Source organism: Trichoplusia ni, chromosome 12, assembly GCF_003590095.1.
Source record: "Trichoplusia ni isolate ovarian cell line Hi5 chromosome 12, tn1, whole genome shotgun sequence".
NCBI lineage: Eukaryota > Metazoa > Arthropoda > Insecta > Lepidoptera > Noctuidae > Trichoplusia > Trichoplusia ni.
Genome location: NC_039489.1, coordinates 9,860,676 through 9,884,881, shown reverse-complemented (window position 1 = coordinate 9,884,881; position 24,206 = coordinate 9,860,676). Strand labels below are relative to the sequence as shown.

At 33.2% G+C, this 24,206-nt stretch overlaps 4 protein-coding genes and 1 non-coding gene across 6 annotated transcripts; 2 read left to right on the top strand and 3 right to left on the bottom strand.

Moving 5' to 3' along the window:
• Positions 1 to 1,071: 1,071 nt before the first annotated feature.
• LOC113499528 lies at positions 1,072 to 16,045 on the top strand. Of its 2 annotated transcripts, XM_026880041.1 has the most exons (5): positions 1,072 to 1,526; positions 6,482 to 6,608; positions 7,872 to 8,047; positions 9,831 to 9,872; positions 14,418 to 14,505. In XM_026880041.1, the coding sequence occupies exons 1-4, from the start codon at positions 1,161 to 1,163 to the stop codon at positions 9,861 to 9,863; spliced, it is 702 nt and encodes a 233-aa protein (XP_026735842.1). In that variant the 5' UTR covers positions 1,072 to 1,160; the 3' UTR covers positions 9,864 to 9,872; positions 14,418 to 14,505. The 2 variants fall into 2 exon arrangements, with proteins under 2 accessions (XP_026735842.1, XP_026735841.1); XM_026880040.1 differs by lacking the exon at positions 9,831 to 9,872 and having other exon boundaries at positions 14,418 to 16,045.
• Positions 13,615 to 13,686, bottom strand: Trnaq-uug. Its single transcript has one exon. It is a non-coding gene; the product is annotated as a tRNA-Gln (tRNA).
• A 435-nt stretch (positions 16,046 to 16,480) lies between the features above and the next one.
• On the bottom strand, positions 16,481 to 18,211 carry LOC113499529 (transcription initiation factor TFIID subunit 12). The gene is made up of 3 exons (XM_026880042.1): positions 17,893 to 18,211; positions 17,125 to 17,317; positions 16,481 to 16,710 (listed from the first exon to the last, which is right to left on the bottom strand). The coding sequence occupies exons 1-3, from the start codon at positions 18,100 to 18,102 to the stop codon at positions 16,583 to 16,585; spliced, it is 531 nt and encodes a 176-aa protein (XP_026735843.1). The 5' UTR covers positions 18,103 to 18,211; the 3' UTR covers positions 16,481 to 16,582.
• Positions 18,212 to 18,865: 654 nt separating this feature from the next.
• On the bottom strand, positions 18,866 to 23,111 carry LOC113499526 (nuclear RNA export factor 2-like). The gene is made up of 10 exons (XM_026880038.1): positions 22,863 to 23,111; positions 22,248 to 22,578; positions 21,969 to 22,086; positions 21,622 to 21,694; positions 21,356 to 21,496; positions 20,913 to 21,123; positions 20,456 to 20,631; positions 19,815 to 20,000; positions 19,398 to 19,513; positions 18,866 to 19,061 (listed from the first exon to the last, which is right to left on the bottom strand). Exons 1-10 carry the CDS (start codon positions 23,004 to 23,006, stop codon positions 18,926 to 18,928), a joined length of 1,632 nt encoding a protein of 543 aa, XP_026735839.1. The 5' UTR covers positions 23,007 to 23,111; the 3' UTR covers positions 18,866 to 18,925.
• Positions 23,112 to 23,228: 117 nt separating this feature from the next.
• LOC113499530 (peptidyl-prolyl cis-trans isomerase FKBP2) lies at positions 23,229 to 24,158 on the top strand. Its single transcript, XM_026880043.1, has 2 exons — positions 23,229 to 23,519; positions 23,727 to 24,158. Exons 1-2 carry the CDS (start codon positions 23,337 to 23,339, stop codon positions 23,982 to 23,984), a joined length of 441 nt encoding a protein of 146 aa, XP_026735844.1. The 5' UTR covers positions 23,229 to 23,336; the 3' UTR covers positions 23,985 to 24,158.
• Positions 24,159 to 24,206: the final 48 nt, after the last annotated feature.

The window sequence follows — 24,206 nt, the reverse complement described above, 5'->3', positions numbered from 1 at the left end:
ATCTCTCATGTTTTATTTTAATGTGATTTCATTTTTCTCGAAACTTCATGCCAAGAGTGAGTGTTTTATGCGTGACGCTGAGTGTCACGCATAAAATACACCATCACGAGTTTGGCTCGTGCTATCAAGCATCATTTCTTACTAAATTGTGTCAGGCCTAAGTCTAGGCACCTAGGAAGTAGTGATGTTCATTGTTCCTTGTATTGGCTTGGCTGCCAAGCACAGACTGCAACGAAGTTAGCGAGATAAAAGTTACTGCCATAAGTGTATTGGTTCGGCAAAGTAGTTACTATAATAATACCTGATTATAAAATCGCTGCCGTCTACCCATTTGCATTAACTGCATAAGTGTAAAGGTAGAATCGGTAAACCAAACCTGTCGGGTTACAAAAATGTTGAAAACAGATTTATTTTATCAAACAATGCCTCTAAGAGCATTCATTACAGTACGTAGAGAAAATAAACGCCATGAGTCATATAAAACGACTAGAAGACTCGGGGGAAGTCTCCTACGTATTTTTTAATCTTCAGCCAAATTGCGTCATTGCGTCAGACCATGTGAAAAATTGGCGCAATTATTTATTTCCAAAGTGACTTGGCTGAGCCAGCATCGTTGCCGCACATGCATCCTGCATGCTAGCAGGCACGAAACAACGCAGTGTACGCGTGTTTTGCGCGTGACAACATCGTGACGTACTGAGTGATGCCGCTGTAAGCTCATAATCGAATTTCTAGGTAATTTAATTGTGGCTGAAACGCTAGTGTGGGAAATTCCAACTGGTTTTATTAAAAAAAGTGTGCTTGTTCTAAAGCTGTATACCAAATATTAAATAGCGAAGTACAGGTATTTCATAATTTATACGATACACAAAATAAATAAGATGCAATAGATAGGTACCGTACTTAATTTAATGTTACTGTGTTACAACGGCAAGCTTTTATGTATTAGGGAAATTTTGTACTATTAGTATGGTATTACCAGTACATCTATCTCTTTCTCTCGTGCTAAACGCGCTCGTATTGATTATATATACCCATCTCATTCGTGGCTACTGGCAAATACAGTGAGGAAAGAAGAAAAAGTTTAGTTGTCCGCTGACAGTTGACAAGAGTGAACTGTGCAAATTGTGAATAAAACGCAACGTTGATAATTATTTAAAATGCCGAAAAAATTAAAAGTTGTTGTGAAATCGCTCTACTCCCATGAGATCCGCAAAGATGTTAGCCTCGATAATTTAAAGTCTCTCAAGTTAGAAGATGCTTGGCCTTTTATTAGGGACGAAATTGAGATCGAAATCGGCAGCAGTCAGTTGGTGTGTATTCCTCACATAACTGAAGCAGATTTGTATAAAGTAACGTCGTTATTCGTTCCAAATGAAAAGGAAACGAACGGTAAAATGTTTACACCACTCGGTGAGCTGGTCAAGAATGTAAATAAAGAGAAATCCAATGCCGAATACGTGCAATGGTTGGAGGAAGGTGACTTTCATGATGCAGATTTCAAGTTTCCCCATGAAAGCGTAAAGGTCAGTAATTTGTTACGTTAAACTTCAAAATAATATATATTAACTTGATGTTGTAATAACTGCAGTTTATATTTACGACCTTGACATGTTTGGCCTATTAAAAAAAAAACACCTGGTCCTTGGAACTATTAAACAATGATACATACAAAATGCAGTAATATTGCCCTAATAATGGATAGGACAGTATGTGAAGTAAGTAGGTATTCACATAATAAGATGAAACCTTCGTCATACAGTTTTATTGGCCATTTCCCATAATTTGTATCCAAGACCTACCTCTATGGTATAGAAAATAAACCAAGAGTGTACTCTACATGCTGATCGCTGCATTTCATTTGCAGGTACTGAATTATGCATTTATTTCTATTGCTTGTCATGCATAAACTATTAGTTTTAATTATTAAACTCTAAGGTCATTTATACTGCCTAGGTTCTATTCTTAACAATGTTATTGATTTACACTATGGTAATTCAATTCACAGGTTTCTAATAAGGAGGTATAACTCGGTACAGTCAGTAAACTATATTTATGATGACCTAAACAAATTGTATATGGAATATTTATCTCTTTTCATTATGGAATTTTTTTTTTTTCATAATATATTTTACCTTTACTATATTTAAAAAAATATATAATTTGGCTGAACAGATTGAAAGTACATTTTAATATTACTATAGACTAACTTTGCAATAAACTTTAATGATGTAAATTTTTTCCCTTTTCTTGTAAAAAGTATGGTAATCAAGAAATCCTTTAGGTTTACAACTAATATCCATTTATAATTTGTCATTTAATATTGCACAAGTGATGAAAAACATCCATGACTATTTTATAACTAATGGCTGCCACTCTCATTATAAATATCATGAGTAACAATAATGAATAACAACCAATAAAAAGGTCTACCTAGTAAGGTATGATAAGTGCTAAGTACTAGCTATGATTCTAATGATTAGATTATCAAGCAAGGGCAGACACTGACACATACTACTGCAATGACATAAGTACCATCATTCATTTATAAACACCTCTCCGTTAGTGCAATTTACATGCTAGCATAGTTATGTAAAAGAAAAAGCTTTCCCACACAGATCAAAATAACACTAATGTTGTAAATTCTAAAGTTTTTGTGTGTTTGTATTTGTATAAACTTGACATCCAAGCCGCTGGAGCAATACCATTGAAATTTGATATGGAGGTAGCTAGAACCTTTGGATTGATGTTTGTCTGAATTCCTAAAAAGGATTTTGTGTTTTTGCAGCAGTAATTAGTCGAAAAAAATCAGACTGAGCTGTAACAACAGCAAGTAATGTTTATAACTGCCTATAACATGGTCTTGGATAACAAATCTTTGTTAAAACCCTCAAAATGAATTTTTCACATGCTTAACCTATTCTGTATGTTTTCAAAACATTCTCATAGTGTTATGACTATATTTAGCAAACCGATACCACACTGTGTAAGTCTACATAACTGTCTACTAATGGAAAAGTGTGTCTTTTTTTCCTTAATAAAACACTTTGCAAGGTCCCCCTAAATTGCTGTAACCAGAAATCTATACCTACTATAATTAATCTAATCAGTAAAATAGAAGTTAGAACTTATCACAGTTTTTCGGGTTGTGAGCTTTGAAACAATTGTTGTATAATTCATCCTCATAAAATTTACTATAAATAGGTTTAATCCAATAAGATTCATATGGGTTTCCATAAGCATTTTTAAAAGCAATATATTATGCCTTATTTAAAAAGTATTTATTAATCTGTGTTGGTTTCTGCAATTTGCATGTGTAAAATAAAAAAGTAAATAGTGTGCGTTTTCCTTATTGGTTTCTAGAATTCTGAAATTTATAGCCTTATGAAGTACTTATAATACCAGAAGATAAATTTGGAGGTTCACTCATGGAGTCACTGTTTGGCCGTCCTATTTTTATAACATTGTATCCTAGTACTTACGACATTAAAATCACTACATCATTGGTTATTCAAAACATTGACTTTAATATTTCTTCCTTATATTAAAAATTACTTAATAGACCAAAGATCAGTTAAATGCGAGTCGGAACTGATACACAACGTGTTTCGAACAAAAACGGTAAAGAAAACCCTTGTTCAACTATCAAATGCACGGGACTCTAAATTTGGAATGCCCTATAAAAACGGATAGCTTCACTGGGTTCATCCGTACAATAATATCCTGCCATGGTAACACGCTGCGTTCGTCACGTCAGCCATACCGGTACCTTGTTTCACCTTCACTCGTCCCTTGCTTACACAAGCGTGATTAACGCTTAAATAAAACAAAGGAAGCCTCATCAAATCAACTCAACTTGACAACATACCAAAATAAACTCAGAAGAATAAAATCCTACTTATATTATAAACGGTACAATTTGTATGTATGTTTGTTCTTCTCTCTAGCAAAAACCACTGAATGGTTTAGACGAAACTTGGTTCATAGATAGTTTATAACCAGGATTAGCATATTGGATAGGTCACATCCCGATATAATGTTCCCGTGGGATCATTTTCGATTTGTAGCCGGCGGTCTCGCGGGCAATAGTTAGTGCTGTATAAATATTGTAGTTGATGGCTATAAATATTGTAATTCAGCAAGCGACTAGGTACGTGATGTTAGTCGGGTTTGCTTTGTCTCCTACTAACAGTATTATTTTTATTATCTCATAGTAAGTATCTTCCCGGAAAATTAATATGGGGAATATTAATAGGCGTAAGGCCAATGTATGGCTCCTTTCTATAAGACTACCTATTTAGTTATCAAATGCGCTGATCTGAGTATGATCTTATAATGAAAAGACTTCTTACAGGTATTAAATACGTACTAGAGCTCTAAGTATTTCTTTACCGTTGGTTCGCTAAACAAATTTGTTATTATTTACGAGAAGAACATGAAAATATTACTTCGGTTCTTAGTAAGCTTTATAAACAAACGATTGTAGTGTTTTCCATTATTAAGACTTAGGCTTTCCATGAATTACAAGTGTAGACTGTGTAGAGCAATGGATATAAATTCCCGGTAAAGATATTGCAAAAACACATTTATCCGATAAAAGTAGATAGCGTGTAAGTAGTGCAGCCTGCAAGTACTTGAGATAGTAAGGTAAAATTTAAATTGAAAAATCTCCGACCAAAAAAATATGCCTTCGATATCGATTCACTGGTTTAGGAGGACACATATAACCGTCAAACTTATAACACCCCTCTTTTTTTCTTTGGGAGTCAAAACTAGATAAGGAAGAACATAAGGGGCAGAGTGATGAACAACGCTGTTTCCGTTGCTAAAACGAGGCACTACTATGCTCGATCATATTCTACGATAGTTTACCTGATAAGGTGTAAAATTTATTATACGACTTTATTCTGATTTTCAATTAAATCAGACTTTTAGCCAGCCTACTCGTAACCTGGGTGACTAAGGGGCTAAGTTCTCACATACTGAGATTAGAAGGTGAATCAAAATTGAATGAATTGTAAACTGTATGAAAAAGCTTACTTCTCGACTGCGCTAGAAAAAGGTGGTTCTTTTGTAGCATGTGTAACACTAGAATATTCAACGACACAAAGGAAATTCATTAAAAAGATATTGTTATTTTTGAGTATAAGTGTTTTGATATTAATCTTGCGTCTTGATATTACGATAGCAATGAACTGTTATGTATCTTGATTGATCTAGAATTGTTTTTGTTAAGCACTTGTTTTGTAGTCATTTAGTTTAAGACGTTGCTATTCGTTACAATTCCCAAGACGTTTTAGGCATAGAAATATACTATGCCAGATATACGTAATCAACAAACATACAGAAGTAAAAACAGCATAATGTATATGTACAAAATAGTCCAAATAGCATCCTACGGGCATTTTCAATACAATGTCTTGTGTCAATGTCAGGCCTTGCTGTGTGCTGACACTCTTCAAGTTGTTTTGCGTTGACCAACAAAAGTCTATCGAACCTACAATTTATTTCTACTGTTTATAACATTTTGTGACTTCATTGCATGTTTGTTAGTCTTGTTACTATTTTGAACATGATAATATTCCCCCTACATACATGTCCAGTAATCTTATCAACTTTCCAAAGATATGGGTTGCCATTCTGAATGATTTGTTATTCATAGATTAAACGATATGTATTGGCTTAAATATATTATGCGCAAAAATATCGTAAAAAGTCAGCAAAATAATCTCGTAATCACTGAAATGCAGTATTACGTAAAACTAAAGCCAATCAAAGTATCTTTTATTTATGCCAAAATTAAGTCTTGGCAAATAAAAGTGGACACAATTTTTCTCCTTCCCTATTGCTTTGGTAATTAATCAAGATTAATGGGTGAAACGTAGATCAGAAGTAATTTGATATGAAACTATATTATGAGCGTTCCTAGAAGCCAGTGACTATAAAATACTGTTATACTACACGCAGGTCTATCAGGTCATTGCCCTGTTTGGGTTTGGTCAATTCAGATCAGAAGATAGAAGACAAATAATAATACTTGAATATTTTTTAGTTTCTCAGTGAAAGCGTTTGGTAAAATTTGGTCCAAGATCCAAATGAACAGCAAGGGTAAAAAGTTAAGACAAATGAAGAACATATATTATGCAAATTCTACAAATAGATGAACAATTTAGCGTTTTAACTAGCGAAGTGTCCGGTCACGAGTGTCCAAGAAAGTGTCTTGAGCACTAATGAGTAATTACGTATAGAAGTATATTTTGAAGTTAGACGATTGCGCAAAGGCAGAATGGCAAAACCCAGATATTTTCTCTATCCCAGTTAACTTTTTAAGAGCTTTTAGTAGATTATTGCCGACTAATTAGTGACATCTCATCATGAACAGCAATAGTTTCGTTTTCCAATGACATTGAACAGTACCGGCTGGACAGATATGGATTTTTTCTTTAAAAAAATCTACCATAAGATTTCTTTTTGTTTTCAGATCACACTGCAAGATGAATCTATCAAGAACAAAGTCAGAGTGATCATGGTCAACTTCTCGAAAACCACCGTACCAAAAGGAAAGGATTTAGTCAACAATATCTACTTAGATGTAGAAAACAACAAAGGTTAGTCTTAAATTTTTAAACATGTATAGCGTAATATGGTGTGTAAATGAAAGAGTTACTGTTTTGCAATTCCCCATAGGATGCGCTGCGGTGTCTCACATACTAATACTTGTATGTTCCTTGTCCTAATGATCTAAATGAAATCATTTTAAAAGCCCAATTGTTTGTTTGAATGTTTGAATTGTTGCTAATATTAATAAGTCCATGTTAAATAAATATACATATAACTCGGCTGGTTTGAAACTTCTTCATGACTAGCTGTTGCCCCCGACTTCGTCCGTGCGGTTAGAAGATTATAAATTAGAGCCCTCGAAGATGAATATTTTTCCCCGTTTTTGTCACATTTTCCATTGTATCTTCGCTCCTATTAGTTGCAGCGGGGTGTTATATTAATGGTCTATTGAACACAAAAAGAATTTTACAATTTGAACCAGTAGTTCCTGAGAGCACGTTCAAACAAATAAACAAACTCTTCAGCTTTATATATTAGTATAGATAATAATATAATATAATTCTCTGCGTTTCGCATTTCGTCCGATCTTGGAAAACCGTATATAATCTTAATAAAAGATATTCCAGAACCTGCCTAATAAGTAAAAGTGGTCACAAATTGGATGATCCTTTTCAAAGTTCATTTTGTGACTTGCTGCCAACGAACGTGTATTGATCGTCTTGAGGACGTGGTACCTTGGTTTTCTAGAATAGATATCTATGATATGATTAATTGAAAACATTTTGTTCATAGCCCCGCAAAAATATTTTTTTGGCAAAACCAAAAGTATCTAAACAAACTGTTTTACAGTTTGGCGATTTTTTGACTTTCGTTAATTGTATGCCTTTGTTTTGAATAAAATAATTATGATAAATAAATAAATCTGCATTAAATTACTTGGGGTCGACTAGTATTAAAATTGCCGAAATAGTTTTGTTTTTTACCTATAGAACTAACAATCGCTTATTAACGCCGCGGTTTACTCTAATGTCTATAACAAGTATTTCAGAATACCGAAAGGTAAAGTAAACGCAGATAGTTATTTTAAGACTGGTATTGAACTAAATTCTCTTGTCTTTGCCCAATAAATAACGTGGAACCCACATAATAGTTGTTTCCAAGTTACCATAAAGCACGCTAAATTAATAATATTGAGTATTCTAGTCCTGTCTTCGAATTAGGAAAAGGCTATTCGGAGCGCTCTAGTTTCACCAAAAAACAAAAAAGTCGAATCGAAACATTTAAAAACTAATGACGTCAATTTGTTGCAGATCTGAAAGGCAAGAAGTCAGTATACATGATCACAAATGTGCTGATGGCGAAAACTATAGAATTCAGAGTGACCCGTGGCACATCATCTAGAATATTCCACCTTGGAACAGCTTCACCTCTCGTCTTTGGCTTAGAAGAATTCCTCATTGGAGACGATGGAAAACTTATTGCTAAGGTAAGAATACTCCAATACTTTATTAGATACAATATTACGAAAAAAACATACATAAAACCGGTTATTACTCCTTATAATATAATGCACATAAATAAAGAGTTATTGCTAAAATCACTATAAATTAATACTATTTATTGACTTTCTCAAGAAAACGACTTTGTTACGATCAGTACCTTAATAATTTCTTGTAGCATTAAAACAGATTTTTGTTGGATCGATTGAAATCAAAACTCAAGCAACTTCTGTAATAGGTTTTAATAAAGATGCTGATGGCTTCGTCTTAATTTCAATGTACTTTAAAACGAGTTCCTTGTGGCTGCGTATTACGACTTGCTTTGAATAGTAACAAGCCACGCTATTGTTTTGCTTTGTCTAAACTAATCGGTGCGAAGCAAGACAGTTTCATTTAAGCGTTCAATACAGTACTCGTAACACACAAAATGAAACTAAATAATTTTCGAAATAATAATATCAATTAAATAATTCTTGAAACGATGAATTTATCTTTCATATCAAGAATGTAAGGACTTTACCCAAATAACGATTACCTTGAAGGTTATTTCTGACTTTGGGAAAAATATCATATGGCTTGGTACAAAAATAGACTGTGAATCAAACTTGTTATTTTCCACATTATAACAACTCTGATTATAGCTAATAATGTTAAGTAAAGTCTAGCATTACCTATTATGTTTTTATGCATGTAAAGGCACTTGTTTTCCATTCGCTCATTACAATGAACACGAACACAAAGAATCCTGTAGTTATTACATAAAGGATCTAAGAAAAGTTTTCGTTTGAGTCTCTCTATATCCTCTTCCTTATATCCACTCGTTATTAAGAGCTATTGTCTTTTTTTCTAGAAACATATTTAAAGTAGATATAGGACAATGTTTATGTAATGCACTGTGTCAAGGTAAATGCGTTATGCAGCGTATGCTTCAACAGACTGCCTTAAGGTCGTATTTTAGGACCAGTACATTTTTCCTTCAATAATACCTACACGATATAATTGTATGAAAAGAAAAACTCTGTCTGGTTTTCTGTTTTATAATAGAAGCCTGTTTTACGTATCATTATCCGATATAATGATTTAGTTCCCCGCCGAACGTGACCCAGATACGGCTAATACGATAAATGACGTCACTACCGACATGCGGTCTGTGAGTTACTGAAGACTATATTTTATACAAATAACGGTCATTCCACGTATTATCATAGGAAATAGCCAAATTTATGCTTTGATAAATGTTCCCGTATCTTTTAGCTAGTTTATTGATTTCAGTTTTATCGAAATGTTTGGAAAAATCTTACACGTGGTCTTTTGTTACAAGACTTGATCTTACGATGGAGACGTTTGCTTAGATGTAAACTTAATTTCATATTTCATAGTATGTATTACAATATTCTACAATATACGAGGAAACATAATAAAGCTACATACTAAAACAGTAAATGAATGGCCTTTACAATTGTGTGATTTTCCGCGTAATCAGTTAGTACTTACACAATCATTACGATCTTATCTACAGACTGCCTTATGATACAAATCATGAGATAACATGGGTACTTTTCTTAGAAAGAAACTTCAAATAATTCTACACTCTAAATGTGTTACTCAAGCAAAGCCACTTCAGAACGAAATATTACTTGGATATTGTATTCAAATTGATTTTACGCACTTCAAAGATGACTCAATTCTAGATCAATCTTGAGAGCCAGTGATGTAAGCTATTATAAAGATAATGCTTTATTCAAGATTTTGTATTCGTTTCCTTTGCAGATGTCTGTACCAATACATTATGAACTGGATTAAATTTAAATTGTAAGTGGTGTGAATCAAATGCAATGAGATTTGTGTTCATGTCTTAATCAATTGTGTGGATTTCAGATAGTCATTGTTTTAAAATCTTTAAGAGTTGCTCTATAATCACATTTATGTCATTTTTATTAGACTAGTTTTCAGTGCTCATACATATATCTTAAAGTCATGCAGACTGTATATACTTCTGGTTTTAATGTAAATAAACCTCATTTCAAAAAGTCTAAAACAAACATCTGAATTTATTTAACCATGTTAGTAGTCTTAGCTACACTTTCCCATTTTCCGCTGTAGATTAAACCGATTTGGTTATTCGAATACATTCTTTGATCTATGGATACCTGCGAATCGTCTCACGATAATTGATGCTTATTTTATGTCCGTTGGCAACTCGCCCACGAGTTGACGAAATAACTCCAAGAATTTCCATAGCATTAAAGGTTTTCGTTTATAATGCTGCCAAGATTACAGTTATTACGAGTAATATTTCAAATGCCAATAAGATTATTGCATATTGTGGGAGAGTGACAGCCATACTTCGATAGAATTGACTGTTTGGCAGCTTTAAATTCAGCGGAAGTTTAGTATTTGTTGGTTTGTTGTTGCGGCCAAGTATTTTGTCAATAGCGTCGCTTCAGTTGCTAAGAAACTACTCGTGTTTATTACGTATACGGAAGTTTGTTCATTGTTAGGCTTGACTGTCGTTACTTTTAAGACTTTTATGTTTATTCTTGAGGCTCTGAATAGTTTGTTTAGCCATTGTTATTCTACCTGTTTTGTTTCCAAGTATTGTTCGATGTCAACTTTAACGAATTCTATGTATTACACCTAAAATGATTCTGAATAGGCTATCTGCAATAAGTCGTTTTCTAGCGTACCTTTATTCCAACCCTATGCATTTATGTAGCAACAATATAGATTATAATAATACCGTTGGCACTGCAACTAAGATCTATCCGAAGTACTATTCCTATCCATAGGATGAAATAATCATCTAAATCAAATATCTAATACCATTGTTGCTATAAATTTGAGAATTGATTGTTCAAGATATTCGTATTTCATTGTTTTATTATGCCTACTCGAGTAAGAACGGAATAATATTGTACTGTTTTATAGTGCAATAATTTCAGTAGCTGGTTCCTGTCTTAAGATTATAGCGATATGGAATTTGTTTGTCAATTGTTGGATTTGCGCATTACTATGATAACTTTAACAATCGCTACTGGTATTGTTCCATTATAAATAAACATACCAAGAAGCGTACTTAGATATGGACGTCTATAAAAAAATAATGATGATAATGCACTTAAAAATGATATAATAGATATATGTAGCAGATATTAAAGGTGTAGATTTTAACGTAGAGCGGAAAGATAAAGTTTATGCAACCGGCATTAAAACAAAAGAAGATGCAGATACTAAAACTGAGAATGTAGCTACAGCGACTCGCCTAGATGGGACCATTTTTCATAACAAAGATGTCTTAAACATAATACAGGCTCGGCACATGTAGTTTCGTAACTATGGGCTTGGCCTTGAGACGTCTCCGGAAAAAAAACGACTGTTATGTTTTTTTTGTAATAAGAGTTCTTTGCTCTCGTTTTATATGAACTGGTTTATTTTTAAACGCAAGCTGCGTCCCAGGTGTCCTTTTATTACACAAATATACCGTAATACTAATTTAGTTAAGCTTGGAAATATCGATTTTGTCGCTTAAGACCATCATTGTAATAAAATTCTCGGTGGCTATAAAATGTCACTGGTGCTGAACTGATCTATAGACGTTTAAAAGAGTTCTTATGAGTTTAGTTACTGTATTATACCCTAAATCAACAAAGCTTTTGCGATAAAATCCAAAGATAAGCTACATAGCATATTATTGAAATTATAATCTTAGTATGATGTGTGCACGTGCTAGTTCAGTGCTCAGCGCGACACACGGATTAAGCATTTTTTTGTTTTGTCCTTTTTTAAATCAGTATTGGACTAGAATCTTCGATCTACGTTCAAAGTGGAGTTCTATTTCAGTATTTATGTGCCCAGCATTATTGCCAGCAATTTCGCTTGTATGAAATAATTAATGTTCAAATTTCTTACCCCAAAGAATGACGTGCCAAAACACTCGATGCGATTGTGAAAATATTTATGAAAGTTTTAACGTTGCGGCTTCATTTGTGGGGAATCTCCTTTTTCTAATGGGCTAAAACCCGGTTTCTGGGAAGTTGATCAATTCAATCCGTTGCCAAATCAACAATGTGACCGTGATTACTAACAAATTTTTATGTTGATCACTTTTGGAAAAACCGATGACAAAAAGCTCAAATGCTCATGTAAATGAGATCTTTCCTAGAAAACTATACCAACAAAGTTGCAAGTTCCACCAGAGCCCTTAGTCATGGACTTTTGACGTAAGACCATTCTATTACAATGACTAACAGATGTACGATTTACGCTTCAGGGCAAAAGCTTCTAAAACAAACCGTATTAAAAAGGAATAAAGGCTTTTCCCATACCAGTATTTCGTTAATAGCTTCTTCATATGCGGTCCACTGTACATCTATATTTATCGAGAGGTGTGTCTCGATAGAAAAGCAATGATTGGCCGATTGCCATTCTATATGCAACCACTGCATTGAATTTAATGAGCTTCATCACTTAGGAAGTTTGGCCACCTGGATCGTTTTAAATATAATGATAATGACTACCCACTTGACACGTTGTTTGTTAATCAATATTGTTAGTACCTACAATCTCTGTTTTAAATAATGTATTGTTCATTCCCTGATATTATTGCGTCTTGTGTATTTTTATTTACTGCGTATATTTTTCCGTATTTGCCGTACGCATTAAGCATACTGCGTAGAAGAACTTCTTTAATGAAAAATCAAGCTTTTCCAAATAGTAGCTGTTTACGAAAACATGTTGTTTACACACGTGTCTACGTAATATAACCTGTTTTGTACAAAACCATTTACGGTATTGATTTTAATCTTCACCTTGTCTAGCAATACGACAATAAGAACTTACCAGTCTAGGTTTTCGTCTCATCCATAGATATAGCTTTTCTTTTGGTCTTATAACATGTTTGGCCCATTTTAATTTTCCAAATATGTGCAGTTTAGTGCTATAGTTACAAATTAACATGTTAAAACCTAACATGTTTATCATTATTTAGTTTATCGGGAAAACCTTAGAAATCCATAAAGTGGATATGCTTCATTATTTTCTAATAAACATAAAAGAAACCATTATTTTTTCATAACAATAAAAATAATTACGTACTCAAGTACTTATTGCTTTTTCATGCCAAACATCATTTTCTATAGTTAAGCTAATGCAAATGTTAAGAAAACAATAACATTGCAGAGAAAATATCTTCTAATAGACTTGTATTCAAAACCCTGGAAAACCCATCACAATATTATGGCTTTTCCAGGGCTAAATGAGTTTTATTTAGCTTTATGAATCGATAATAAATACAAACATTTATCTTTTATGGAGATTCATAATTAGACTTATTTATTCATGACAGTTTAATCGATAAAACTGATAAAAGAGACCTTCGGTCGTATCGCTAAAAAACGATCCCGAGATCATGTTCATTTTTTTCCTGGCTGTACAAAGAAATATTACATTTCTCTAAAGTAAAAACAATTGTTTAGTTCCTACGTCAAAGATTGCTATGCTCAAGTCACAGTGCGGTATCGAAAGCAAACTTCGAAAACAACATACAAAAAGAGACAGGTTCCACCGAGATTTGAACTCGGATCGCTGGATTCAAAGTCCAGAGTGCTAACCATTACACCATGGAACCGGACAATTGAGTCGGCGATTTATAGGGGTCCTTTCGACAAGACCATTTTAACATTTAATTTTGTATTTTCTTGTTTATATTTGTTATTATGCCTAACATTTAAATTACTTGCTTTATTTGTTCTATGCGCGTGTAAGTATTGATATTTACACTTAATATTCATTGCGTTTATACATGAATTGAAGCAGACTTTACAGCCATAACAGTTATTAACAAGGTTTTAATTGTATGCTTAAACGTATACGTGTCAATGAAGTTATTTAACTAATGAGTAATATTGTATGACTAGTGTAATGTGATTAAGACCTGTAATAGTATTTTGTCAATATTTACCCGCATACTCACTCATCCATTTCTCATGAAATATGGAACAATATTTCTAAGCTTCGAAGTATGACGACAATTATGTGTATTTTATGACAATCTCACTACGTATTTGAACGTTGTTCTTTTACCGGTATTTAAATGCGTTAAGAAATCGTGACTAACATTGTTTATTGTAATTGATCACCTGTGCTCATAACCTGTTTCTTCTAACGTGAATAATTGCTTAGGTATTGAAATAGATCCGTGACCGTCATCGCTTTTGTTACAAAACAAATAAATCTATAAAATAAAACTCAAACTTACACTGATCGATTTTGAAAGACATTTACTAATTCCAACTTCCTTAAAAAATGTAACTGTCAGCGGACTCAAATGTCATTACTAATTTCTTTTTTTTTTTACAGGAACCTGTAGCAATCAAGTCGAAGTCGCTTCATTGGCAAAAGGTGGACCCATCCGACCATCTGTACATCCCTGGCAAGCAGGCCACCGCATGCAAAGTATAGATCAATCGCTGCACATGGAGCACGCTTGGACCCATGCATGTTGCTAAGCACTAGAATGTATATGTATGGCTGTATGACAGTTACCTTGGCCTAGAGAAGGCTGAAATTTCAAGGTTATGTCATAGCGCATCAAAATCGATACAATTAACATCTATGTATTGTCTGTGTTAGTTTTTTTTAATAAGGGGCACCTTTGAACTGATTTAAGTAGGCTTTATTTCGGCACGTTTTGTGTAGATGATTAAATAGGTATACATGTGTTAGAGCTATTAAAATAAAAGCACTGATTTCTTATAATTTATATTTTGGTAAAATATAAAAACTAATTTTATATGTAATAGGCCTATGATAACAATCTGATCATTTATATTTGTTTCAAAACGGAAAAGATAAAGGCACTTTTCATGGTCAACTTTAATTATGTTTTTGATAGTATGTGACGTTGAATTTTAATCTACTTAATTAGAATTAAGATTATAATAATTTGTGTGTGTTTACTTAGTTATTAATGCATTGTAATAAGATATGAGGGTAAAGCGAGAAAATTAAAATTTTCCTCATTTTTAGAAGTTTTGTGTATGGGCCCCTATTAGACAAACAAATTAATTTATCGGCTATTTAGGTCGCAAGTTAATATGGCTTAGCCATGACTTTAGATGTAATTGACCCCCGAATACTCAAACGCCACTCAGGCCGGTTAGGTCTAGGTATAGGTCTGTGATTGGCTGAACAAAATACTATATCAATCAATCATAGAGCTTAACATTTTGTAACGGTTAATCAAGAACAAATGTCAGAGACCAACTCGGGTGTTCAAATTGAGTGGCGTTTAAGAATTCGGTCCTAGCTTACAAGACAAATCTTTTTTCTGTAGATTAAACATTCGTTTATTAATTTAGTAAGTGGAAAATAGAAAACACCTTAATATTTGTGTGTAGTATTGATACTAGTATTAATACATTCCAAAGTATTTGTGGTTATTAAAATTGTGTGATTGCTAATAATTCACCAACCATATTGCTATTCATGCAAAAGTATCATGAATTCATGATACAAACGAGCTGTGAGCTTAGTCTGGAACACAGTTTTAAAAACTTTTAAAGCCTTTGTATGCTAGGCAACTAAAGTCTAATCTACCCGACGACTTTGCCTAAGCGACTACTTTACAAGCTCATAGAGATTCGTATCGTAGGCACTCGTCGCTGGAGTCTAAAATCGTTGTCTCGTATACAAAGGATTGTACTTTATTTGTGGTTATAATATACTATATGCTAGTGATAACGCATGCAAAAATGCACCTTATAAGCTGGACATAAATTATGTTAAAACAGATATGGTCGTCTATACTATGTATCTATGCACTAAACAGTCTGTGATTATGTTTGAACCAGTATTGTACACTTTAAGTATTTTTACTTATGTTTGACAGATTGTACTTGTAAATAAGTACCCGCAATGTGATGTATGTTATGATTGAACCATAATTTTCTGTCGGATTTTATCGAATAAATCGTGTCTTAAAATTATTTTGAGTTTCATTTACAGTACTGTATAGTTTATGTTTCCTAAACCAAGAATAATGTTTCAAAGTGACTGGTCAAGAAAAAAATACTGTACTTTCTAAAATTAATAACCCGAGGTGAAAAGAATTCTAGTGACACCTACCTGCACAACGCGTATGGGACGGTTTGCCTTTATCACCATCACGTTCATTCACGTGGTTTAAGAGGGGACGTTCGCCTTTAGCACCCGTAATAGTACGTAGGCCGCTGTGCAAGTAAATTCAAGCTATCAGCCTTACTGTCACATAATCGAGTTGTTACATGCAATTTGTCAATATGCTGTCATTATTAGTCATTACGGCGAGCGCGTGATTATTTCCTCTACCGGGAAGAAGCGCGTCGGGAGCTCTATTCACCTGCAAAGTTTAAATAAAACCTTGAAGAAATAAAACTCATTCATGCAAAAATCCATCTTTTTAATAATACTTTAACCTATAATTATTTTATCAAGTAAGGTCTAAGCTTATCCTATTTTTACACTTTTATGAAGAGAGGTAAACATCAGTATTTTTTGATAGTCTTTCTTATGAGTGCCATTCGTTGTCTGTGAGCTTCCGTGACTGCTGCCCGCTTGTATGGTCGGAGTTCATCGTTGCCGAATCCTGGGATCCACATGTTCCATTGTCGTTCTGAAAAATAAACAAGATTGTGATTGAAAAAAATAATGTAAGTGACTGAGTGAGTGTACTGACAAAGTACCATTGGTCACCCTGCTAGGAACGCGTTCCAGAGCATGGGTTCGATCTCCGCGTAGGGCAATTTTATTCAATTAAAAAATGATATTTGAGGTTATTTGAGTGTCTGCACAAAAACCGCCCTCGACCGAAAATTATTTGGAGATAATATTTACTGATCAAGATCTCTGGTTAGAGCCCTCCTTCTAATACTTGATGCTTGACAACCTTGACTGTCCTGACAGTCTAGTGGTTAGTGACCCTGACTGCTAAACCGGAGGTCGTGAATTTGCTTCAATTATATATGTCAAATTATACTAATAGTAAGTTATATATACAGTTTATAAGTCCGTCAAAACATTGACTTACCCAAATGCATTTGTACATCTCTTAACTCGACACTGGGAGCATGTCTGTGTTTGGCCATAGCACAGGCTGCATTCAATGTTGTGTCTATGAAGTCATCAGCTAACTGCAGGAGCATTTCTTCAACTTCTTCATCTAATTGTACTGTTGGGTCTACTTCTCGGACCAGCTCTTGGAGACGAGGGCGACTTAGGAGCTGGAATAATGAAATTTTTACAAATTAATAATATTGATAAAAAGTATCTAAGGCTCAACTAGTTATTTAACTACTTGATATGTTTGTATCAGGTATCTTATTAAAGAAAATGTAGGTACATCTAACTGACCAACTTGAAACAAGCTTCATGCATATTTTTTTACTCTTTGGAACGAAAAATTAAAAAGAATAAAACTACAAAAAAGGTAACAATCAGATAAACTAAGTTTAATTAGTAGATCATTTGATGAATATGTCTGATGTGTCACATCAAGGCTGTTCTACCTTATATGGATGGATAATAGAGTATGGATATTACAGGTTCAATTACTTAATGGACAGTTCTTCTCCAGTCTTATTACTTAAGTTAGAGTTACAGTACATTAAGTTCACTAAACATTTTTGTATGTATGTATGTTGTAAATAATTGAATAATTTATTAATTGGGTCATTTTTTTAAATGCTAGGATTTACAAAAGTAGGTACCAGCATGTTAGAAGAGACCCCATGTTTACTTCGAAAGCATGTCTTTACTTTAACATAATCGAGAGGTTACTTCGAAGAAAATGCTTTACCTGTGCTGTCTGGTCTCCTCCACCACCCTGGCCAGCTTTATTGCCTACTTGAGCCTGTGTGCCCATAGGACTGTGCTGTGAAGGTGAGCCTTGAAGCGAAGCAGCCTGCAGCTGAGGGCTTTGCAGAGGATTGTTCACGTACTGAATAGAACCTTGGCTTAAAGAACCTATGTTAGGCATGTTGGACCCCATTCCTATCGAAGTCGTCATTATTGCTTATTAAGGAAATACCCTTTTGGAATACGAAAACAAATAGAATAAGCATCCACAAACTTTCTGACTTGCGCTTGATGACAAAGACAGTTGACTTGACAGTAAATTTCAAGTTACAGGTTATATGAAAAATACAGAAAATTAAAGATACTGGAAGAATGAACGAATCGGTAACCAAAGACAACTTTTCGTCTATTACGGTATTTATACAAAAATATGCTTCACATCTGGTTTAAACTACGAAAAAATTATTCAAGATGGTTTCGGTACTAAATCTAGAAAAAGGTTTGAAAAGTATTCTTGTAACAAAACAAGCAACATTACCAAGCATTATCCTCGTTTTAATGCTTTGTTCAGTCATTCGCTCGATGTCACGTTCCGATTCTCAGACCATTTTTTTTGGAATGAAATAATTGATTACGAACTCTCAAAATACGGAATAAACATTTTTATAGGCTTAAATACTGATTAATTCTAAGCCTTCTTTTATAACGTTGACTTTATTCCACGCTACTTTTTAAATTGAACTAAATTTTCATTTTAATCCCGGACAATTTAAAAGCTCATTAATTTTTTATCACTGCACGATTTCTGGGTCTTTACGTCATTGTTTTAAACCGACGCGCGTAAACTAAGAAAAGCATTTTATTTTTTGAATCTACTTTATCTTTAGAATATTACTTTTCAGTAAATTCAGTAGAGACAAGTAACAATACTGAACTATAAAGAGGAATTAGTTAAAATTGAAACACACACTAGATAACATACTAAATAAGATTTATTTGTCAACTATTAAAATAATATTTAATAACTCATTGCTTTAGTCAAGACCATCCAATGATGAAATATCTGAATCTATGTCCAAAAATACGTCGGCGGATAATTTGTGATTTCGTGTATCCATTAAAAATAACTTTATTGCATCCCTGATATCCCAACTGCTGAATTTGAGACGCCTGAAAAAATAATTATATAAGAAATATTAAACTACGCAGTTGTACATATCTTTTAAAAGTTAAGGTGTGGCCTCACGCAGTCACTTGTCGCTCGTTTGCGACATCTGGTCATGATGCACCCCTGTGTTGCTGATCTCCTAACCTCATTCGTACCCCGTGGCAGTGATACAAATGAAAGAAATAGGAGCCTTATCTTGACTTGTCTCACTGCTCACTCTCGGTCTTTTGCCATCAACAAAGCTCAACATTTTCAGATTTGTAGCTACATATCAGGGCTACAAACGAGCGGCTGCATGAGGCCACACCTTTAAGCATAAATTGTTTAAAAATACTTACATTTCAGCTTCTGGTCTTCTGAGATTTGTCAAATGTTGAAATGCTGACAGTAATGTTTCAACTTCGAAAGATGATGGATTCATCAGAGTTAGTGCATTCATGTTTCTTACAGGATGCTGAAAATATGCATTCAAAGATGTGTTGAAATGAAATAAATTTTGCGCTTTCCATCCATAGGCTAGCTCGACGCTACGAGCTAGATTTAAACGGTAGCTATCAAGTTGGCATGATACGTAAACTTCAGCACTCTTACAGCAATAAATAACATTTACAGGAGCGAAGCCGCAGGCAGAAACTGGCAAATGTAAAAAAAGGAGATACATTTATCTCATACAAACCAAAATTCAACAACGCCTAAAATCTTCTCGTCTAAACCTAGGAATCAAAGCCAGGGTAAAAATTCTTGATAAATTTTACCTTGAAATTACGTTCAATCTGTTCTGTGGTGGCATGTCTCAAGTTAAACATTTCATACTTTATTTGATACACAGAGTTATCTCGTATTGTGTATATGCTGAAAACAAACGTCCGTCGAAATTGGAAGTATAGTTCTGCATTTCTCTCCCTGAACAACCCGTCAATTATTATGTAAAGTGTATTTTGCTGGAACGAAAAATATTGAATTTGAAAAAAATATAAAAGTACAAATTATTAAAATTATCTACGAATAGATGAATATCTGCTTATAAAGTTTAATATTATAGATCTCAGGTTGGTTTCGCTTTTACAAATAAACTGCAGAATGAATTGATATATAATATATAATAGGGATAGCTTGAATTATAAGACGGAATATATGCTTTTACTGGGTTCACCAACATTCAAGCAAGCAACAGCGAAGACAGGGGCACAGCAAATATCACTTTAGTATTATTAAGCTCAAATCGATGGTATTTATGTGTGTTAACTCTTATATTTCGATGAAGTAAGAGATACCTACGACTAACACGTCGGCGACTATTTACCCTACAACACGGGAAAGTGCGTAATGTTTTTGTAGCGTAGAGGTGAAGACGAAGACAAAGGCTAGTTATATTTCTGATAATAATTTAACTTACATCATGTATAAGTACATCAACGGTAAATGTACTCAGATCGTGGTCAGATTCAGGGAAACTTGATAAAACGTTTGCTATTATTTGACTAGATTTGTACGTTTTGTGCATGTTACTGCTCTGGTTAGTCAAAAAGTTTCGGGCTGCTTTCGTATAAGATAGGACTGATGTATCTGATTCTGAAAATGAAAGGCGCAATTATTCAAAATTTTAAAAAATATGTATATTTTCAGACCGCCTATGTGGATAAGATTTAAATATTATTCTTTATTGTACACCATACAATTACAGCAGTGATTCTTAGAGTGTACCAGACAAACTTTGGATGGACAGAAAAGTTAGAAAGCTATTTTGTAGTTAGAAATATTAGTATGTTTATCTGTTGAATGGTAATCACAATACAAGCTTTGCTTATTTAGAGGCTAGAGGGCGTTGTGTGAAACTAGTGGAATATAATTACCTAAAAAGTCGCAACTAATAGTCAAAGTAGCTTTATCGTCATAAAGCGTTACAATTTTATTCCTCCGCATTTTAGGCGGCTGATCATAATTCGCAAAATATAAAGTCACAAATTTCTCCACAACTGACTTTGTTTTACTGTCTGTGGACACCAAATAATTCCTGAAGAAAGGAAATGATACCACACCATGTTGGTTTAATTTTATACCATCCTGTAAAAAATAATATTATTTTAACCTAACATATAAATATTAACTGTATTCATAAAATAATGAGGTTCTTTATTTTAAAGTTCTACTTATAAGCTGTAAAGTTCTTATTTTAACAATAATTACTTTTTTTGACAAAAAAAAATAAGTTGGTTAGTACCAGATGGGGTGGGATAGATAGGTTGCAAAAATGCAAAATCAAAATTTAAAACAATGTGAGAAAAATTAAACTTACTAGCTCAATCAATCTAGGGAATTTCATTGTCACAGTCTTAACATAAGTAATTGCATCTAAGTTCTCACAGAGTGGATTGCCTTCTAAATACAGCTTCTCAATTTTACTACTAACTCTTAATATTTCTGTAATTGATGGTATCTGAAAATAAAATACAAATTATACTTTGGTAAAATTAAAATAAGGAAGCTATAGTTGCTGGGGACTGACACACATTAGTATTTGAATTGGACTTTAATTAATTACATTAATAGAAGTGCACTTACATTATTGTAGCTTAGATTGACAGTTGTTAAATCTGCCTTAATAAAAAAGTTTAGTACCTCAAATGGTACTTGGCTGAAAATTAAATACAGGTATTTAAAATTTATGAAATATTTTAAATTAGTCATTTTAGTCAGGGGGCGGATTTTATGTTGGTTGCCTGTAGATCCATGAAAAATTGCGGTCCCCTTTAAAAGTATAAAACTTACTATAGGACACATTAGTTTTATACATTAGTAGGTGGGTTCACAGAAGAAATTAGTAAAACAAAAAAATATACCAAATTTTGGAGCTTACCCTAGAAATCTCATAATAAAGTGATTAAAGGAATTCTAAAGTTGTGTTTTACCTTAAATTATTGTGGCTTAAATTCAATGATTTTGTGTCTCTTCCCATCCTTATCATAAGTATTTTGAACTGTGCTAAAAGTGTTATTTTGTAAAAGGTAATTTTCTTCTTTACAAATTCTGAAAAAAGAAATTGAGCAATGTTAACATGAAATCAATAATAGTTTATTTCCAGTTAATTTGTTTCACTGTTTTAGCAGTAATTGAGTAAATATGAAGGTTTAATTTTTTAAATATTTCAAGGGTATTTTACAAATAAATCTACAAAGTGCTATACAGACCTGGATCTTCACAGAAATTAGATAAGTCCAATTCACCGTCCTCTCTGAATCTACGACTGACAACTCCACTGATAATGTCTTCTAAAGTTGTTGTTGTACCAAAATAATCTACAGCATTTTTATAATTGAACAAAACATCTACATTAAACATACTCCTACAGTAGGGGAACAAAAAGTCCTGTTTAATTAATCGTAAAATAAAATTCAAGTTTGATGTGTAGAAGGTTGCAATTTCACCCTGCATTGAGGAGTTGACTGGGATTATGACTGCACCAAAAAATGCAGATAGCCTGTCAAAAAGTTGTGGCAATGTATCCTGCCAATTGTGTATCTGTAACAGCAAGAAAAAAGGAAGAATATTATATTTTTGTTTAAAAAGCTATTCTAAGATCACCAAATACTTGCATTTGTTTTTTTTGTAAGGAGAAACTAATTTGACCAAAAAATATTATAAAGGAAAGGTAAGAAAAAGTTATTATTACTTTTCTATTTAAGTACAGTTTAATGTTTACAACAAATTACTATTCCCAATAGAAAAGTAATTTATACAGATCTAATGGCAATAGGAGGAAACATTCATTTTATTCACAGCTATAGTTGTATATCAAAGCTTACCATTATTTTATGAAATAATTGTTTAGCAGGTTTATCTTCAGTAGCTAAACAATTTTCAATGGTCTCAATCATAGCTGAAGAAGTTGTTGATCTATTAAGTAAGAATCTTTTATATTTTTCTAACTGTAAGGTTTCAGTAGCCATGGTGTAGTTTTGCTAGTCCTATTATAACTTTAGTATTGTTTACACAGATTGTTTATTTATTTCAGAAAATCTGATTAACACAATTGACATAAAATCCTGACTGACAGTCATATCCATAGACCTATCAGAATGAAATCTTTACTTTCTGTTTAATCTATGCTCACAACCACCAAAATTTCATTCATTCACTCACTCTCCTCGCACTCGTTGTCGTTGTCACAATAAATAATTCATTATTTGTTTTTCAAGCTGACTTCACCTATTGAAATTTTTAATCATCATAAGTGATTTGTGCAGAGCTAATTACCTTATTCAACTCCTATAACAATCATGTTGCCTAAACTTATTACGATTTGCAAAATTGCACTGTTCGTAATGGTCTTTATGAGTGTAATTTCTCATGTTGTTATGTCGAACTCCGCCCCGAAAAAGTTACAAATTGGAGTTAAGAAACGGCCCAGCGAGTGCCCTACAAGAAGTAAAAAGGGCGATCTCCTTCACATGCATTATACAGTAAGCATTTTCCTGTTTTTTTTTTTTAATAATAACTGCGCTCTTAACCTATATCTTCTATAAACTAAACAAAAAAAAAACAATAATAAATTGTAGTTACAAATGGTTTATTATTTGTCTTTTAATTAAACGGAGTACTAAGAAAGTTATTAGTAAAGAAATACATGACCACAACAAAATATCTAATTCAGGATTATTGGTTTTCAGGGAACATTAGAAGATGGTACGGAATTTGATAGTTCAATTCCTCGTGGTAACCCACTGACCTTCACTCTTGGTTCTGGACAAGTCATCAAGGGCTGGGACCAGGGTTTAATTGGAATGTGTGAAGGCGAGCAAAGGAAACTAGTCATTCCACCAGAACTAGCTTATGGTGAAGCCGGAGCTCCTCCCAAGATACCAAAGTCTGCTACTTTGACATTCCATGTAGATCTAGTCAAAATTGAAAGGAAGGATGAATTTTAATAGTTACATATCCTGTAAAACTTTCAGCATAATTACTTGATTACTTTAACTACATTCCATGCAAATGTAATATTATTATGAACCAGTGATATTATGTTTATTCAATTTAAGTATGTTACTTCTACAATTCAAAATATGACAAAATTATAAAATAAAGACTGCTGAAGGAGATTATTTGATGCATTTTATTTCTTGTAACAAGAAACTTGACCTCCCTAAATT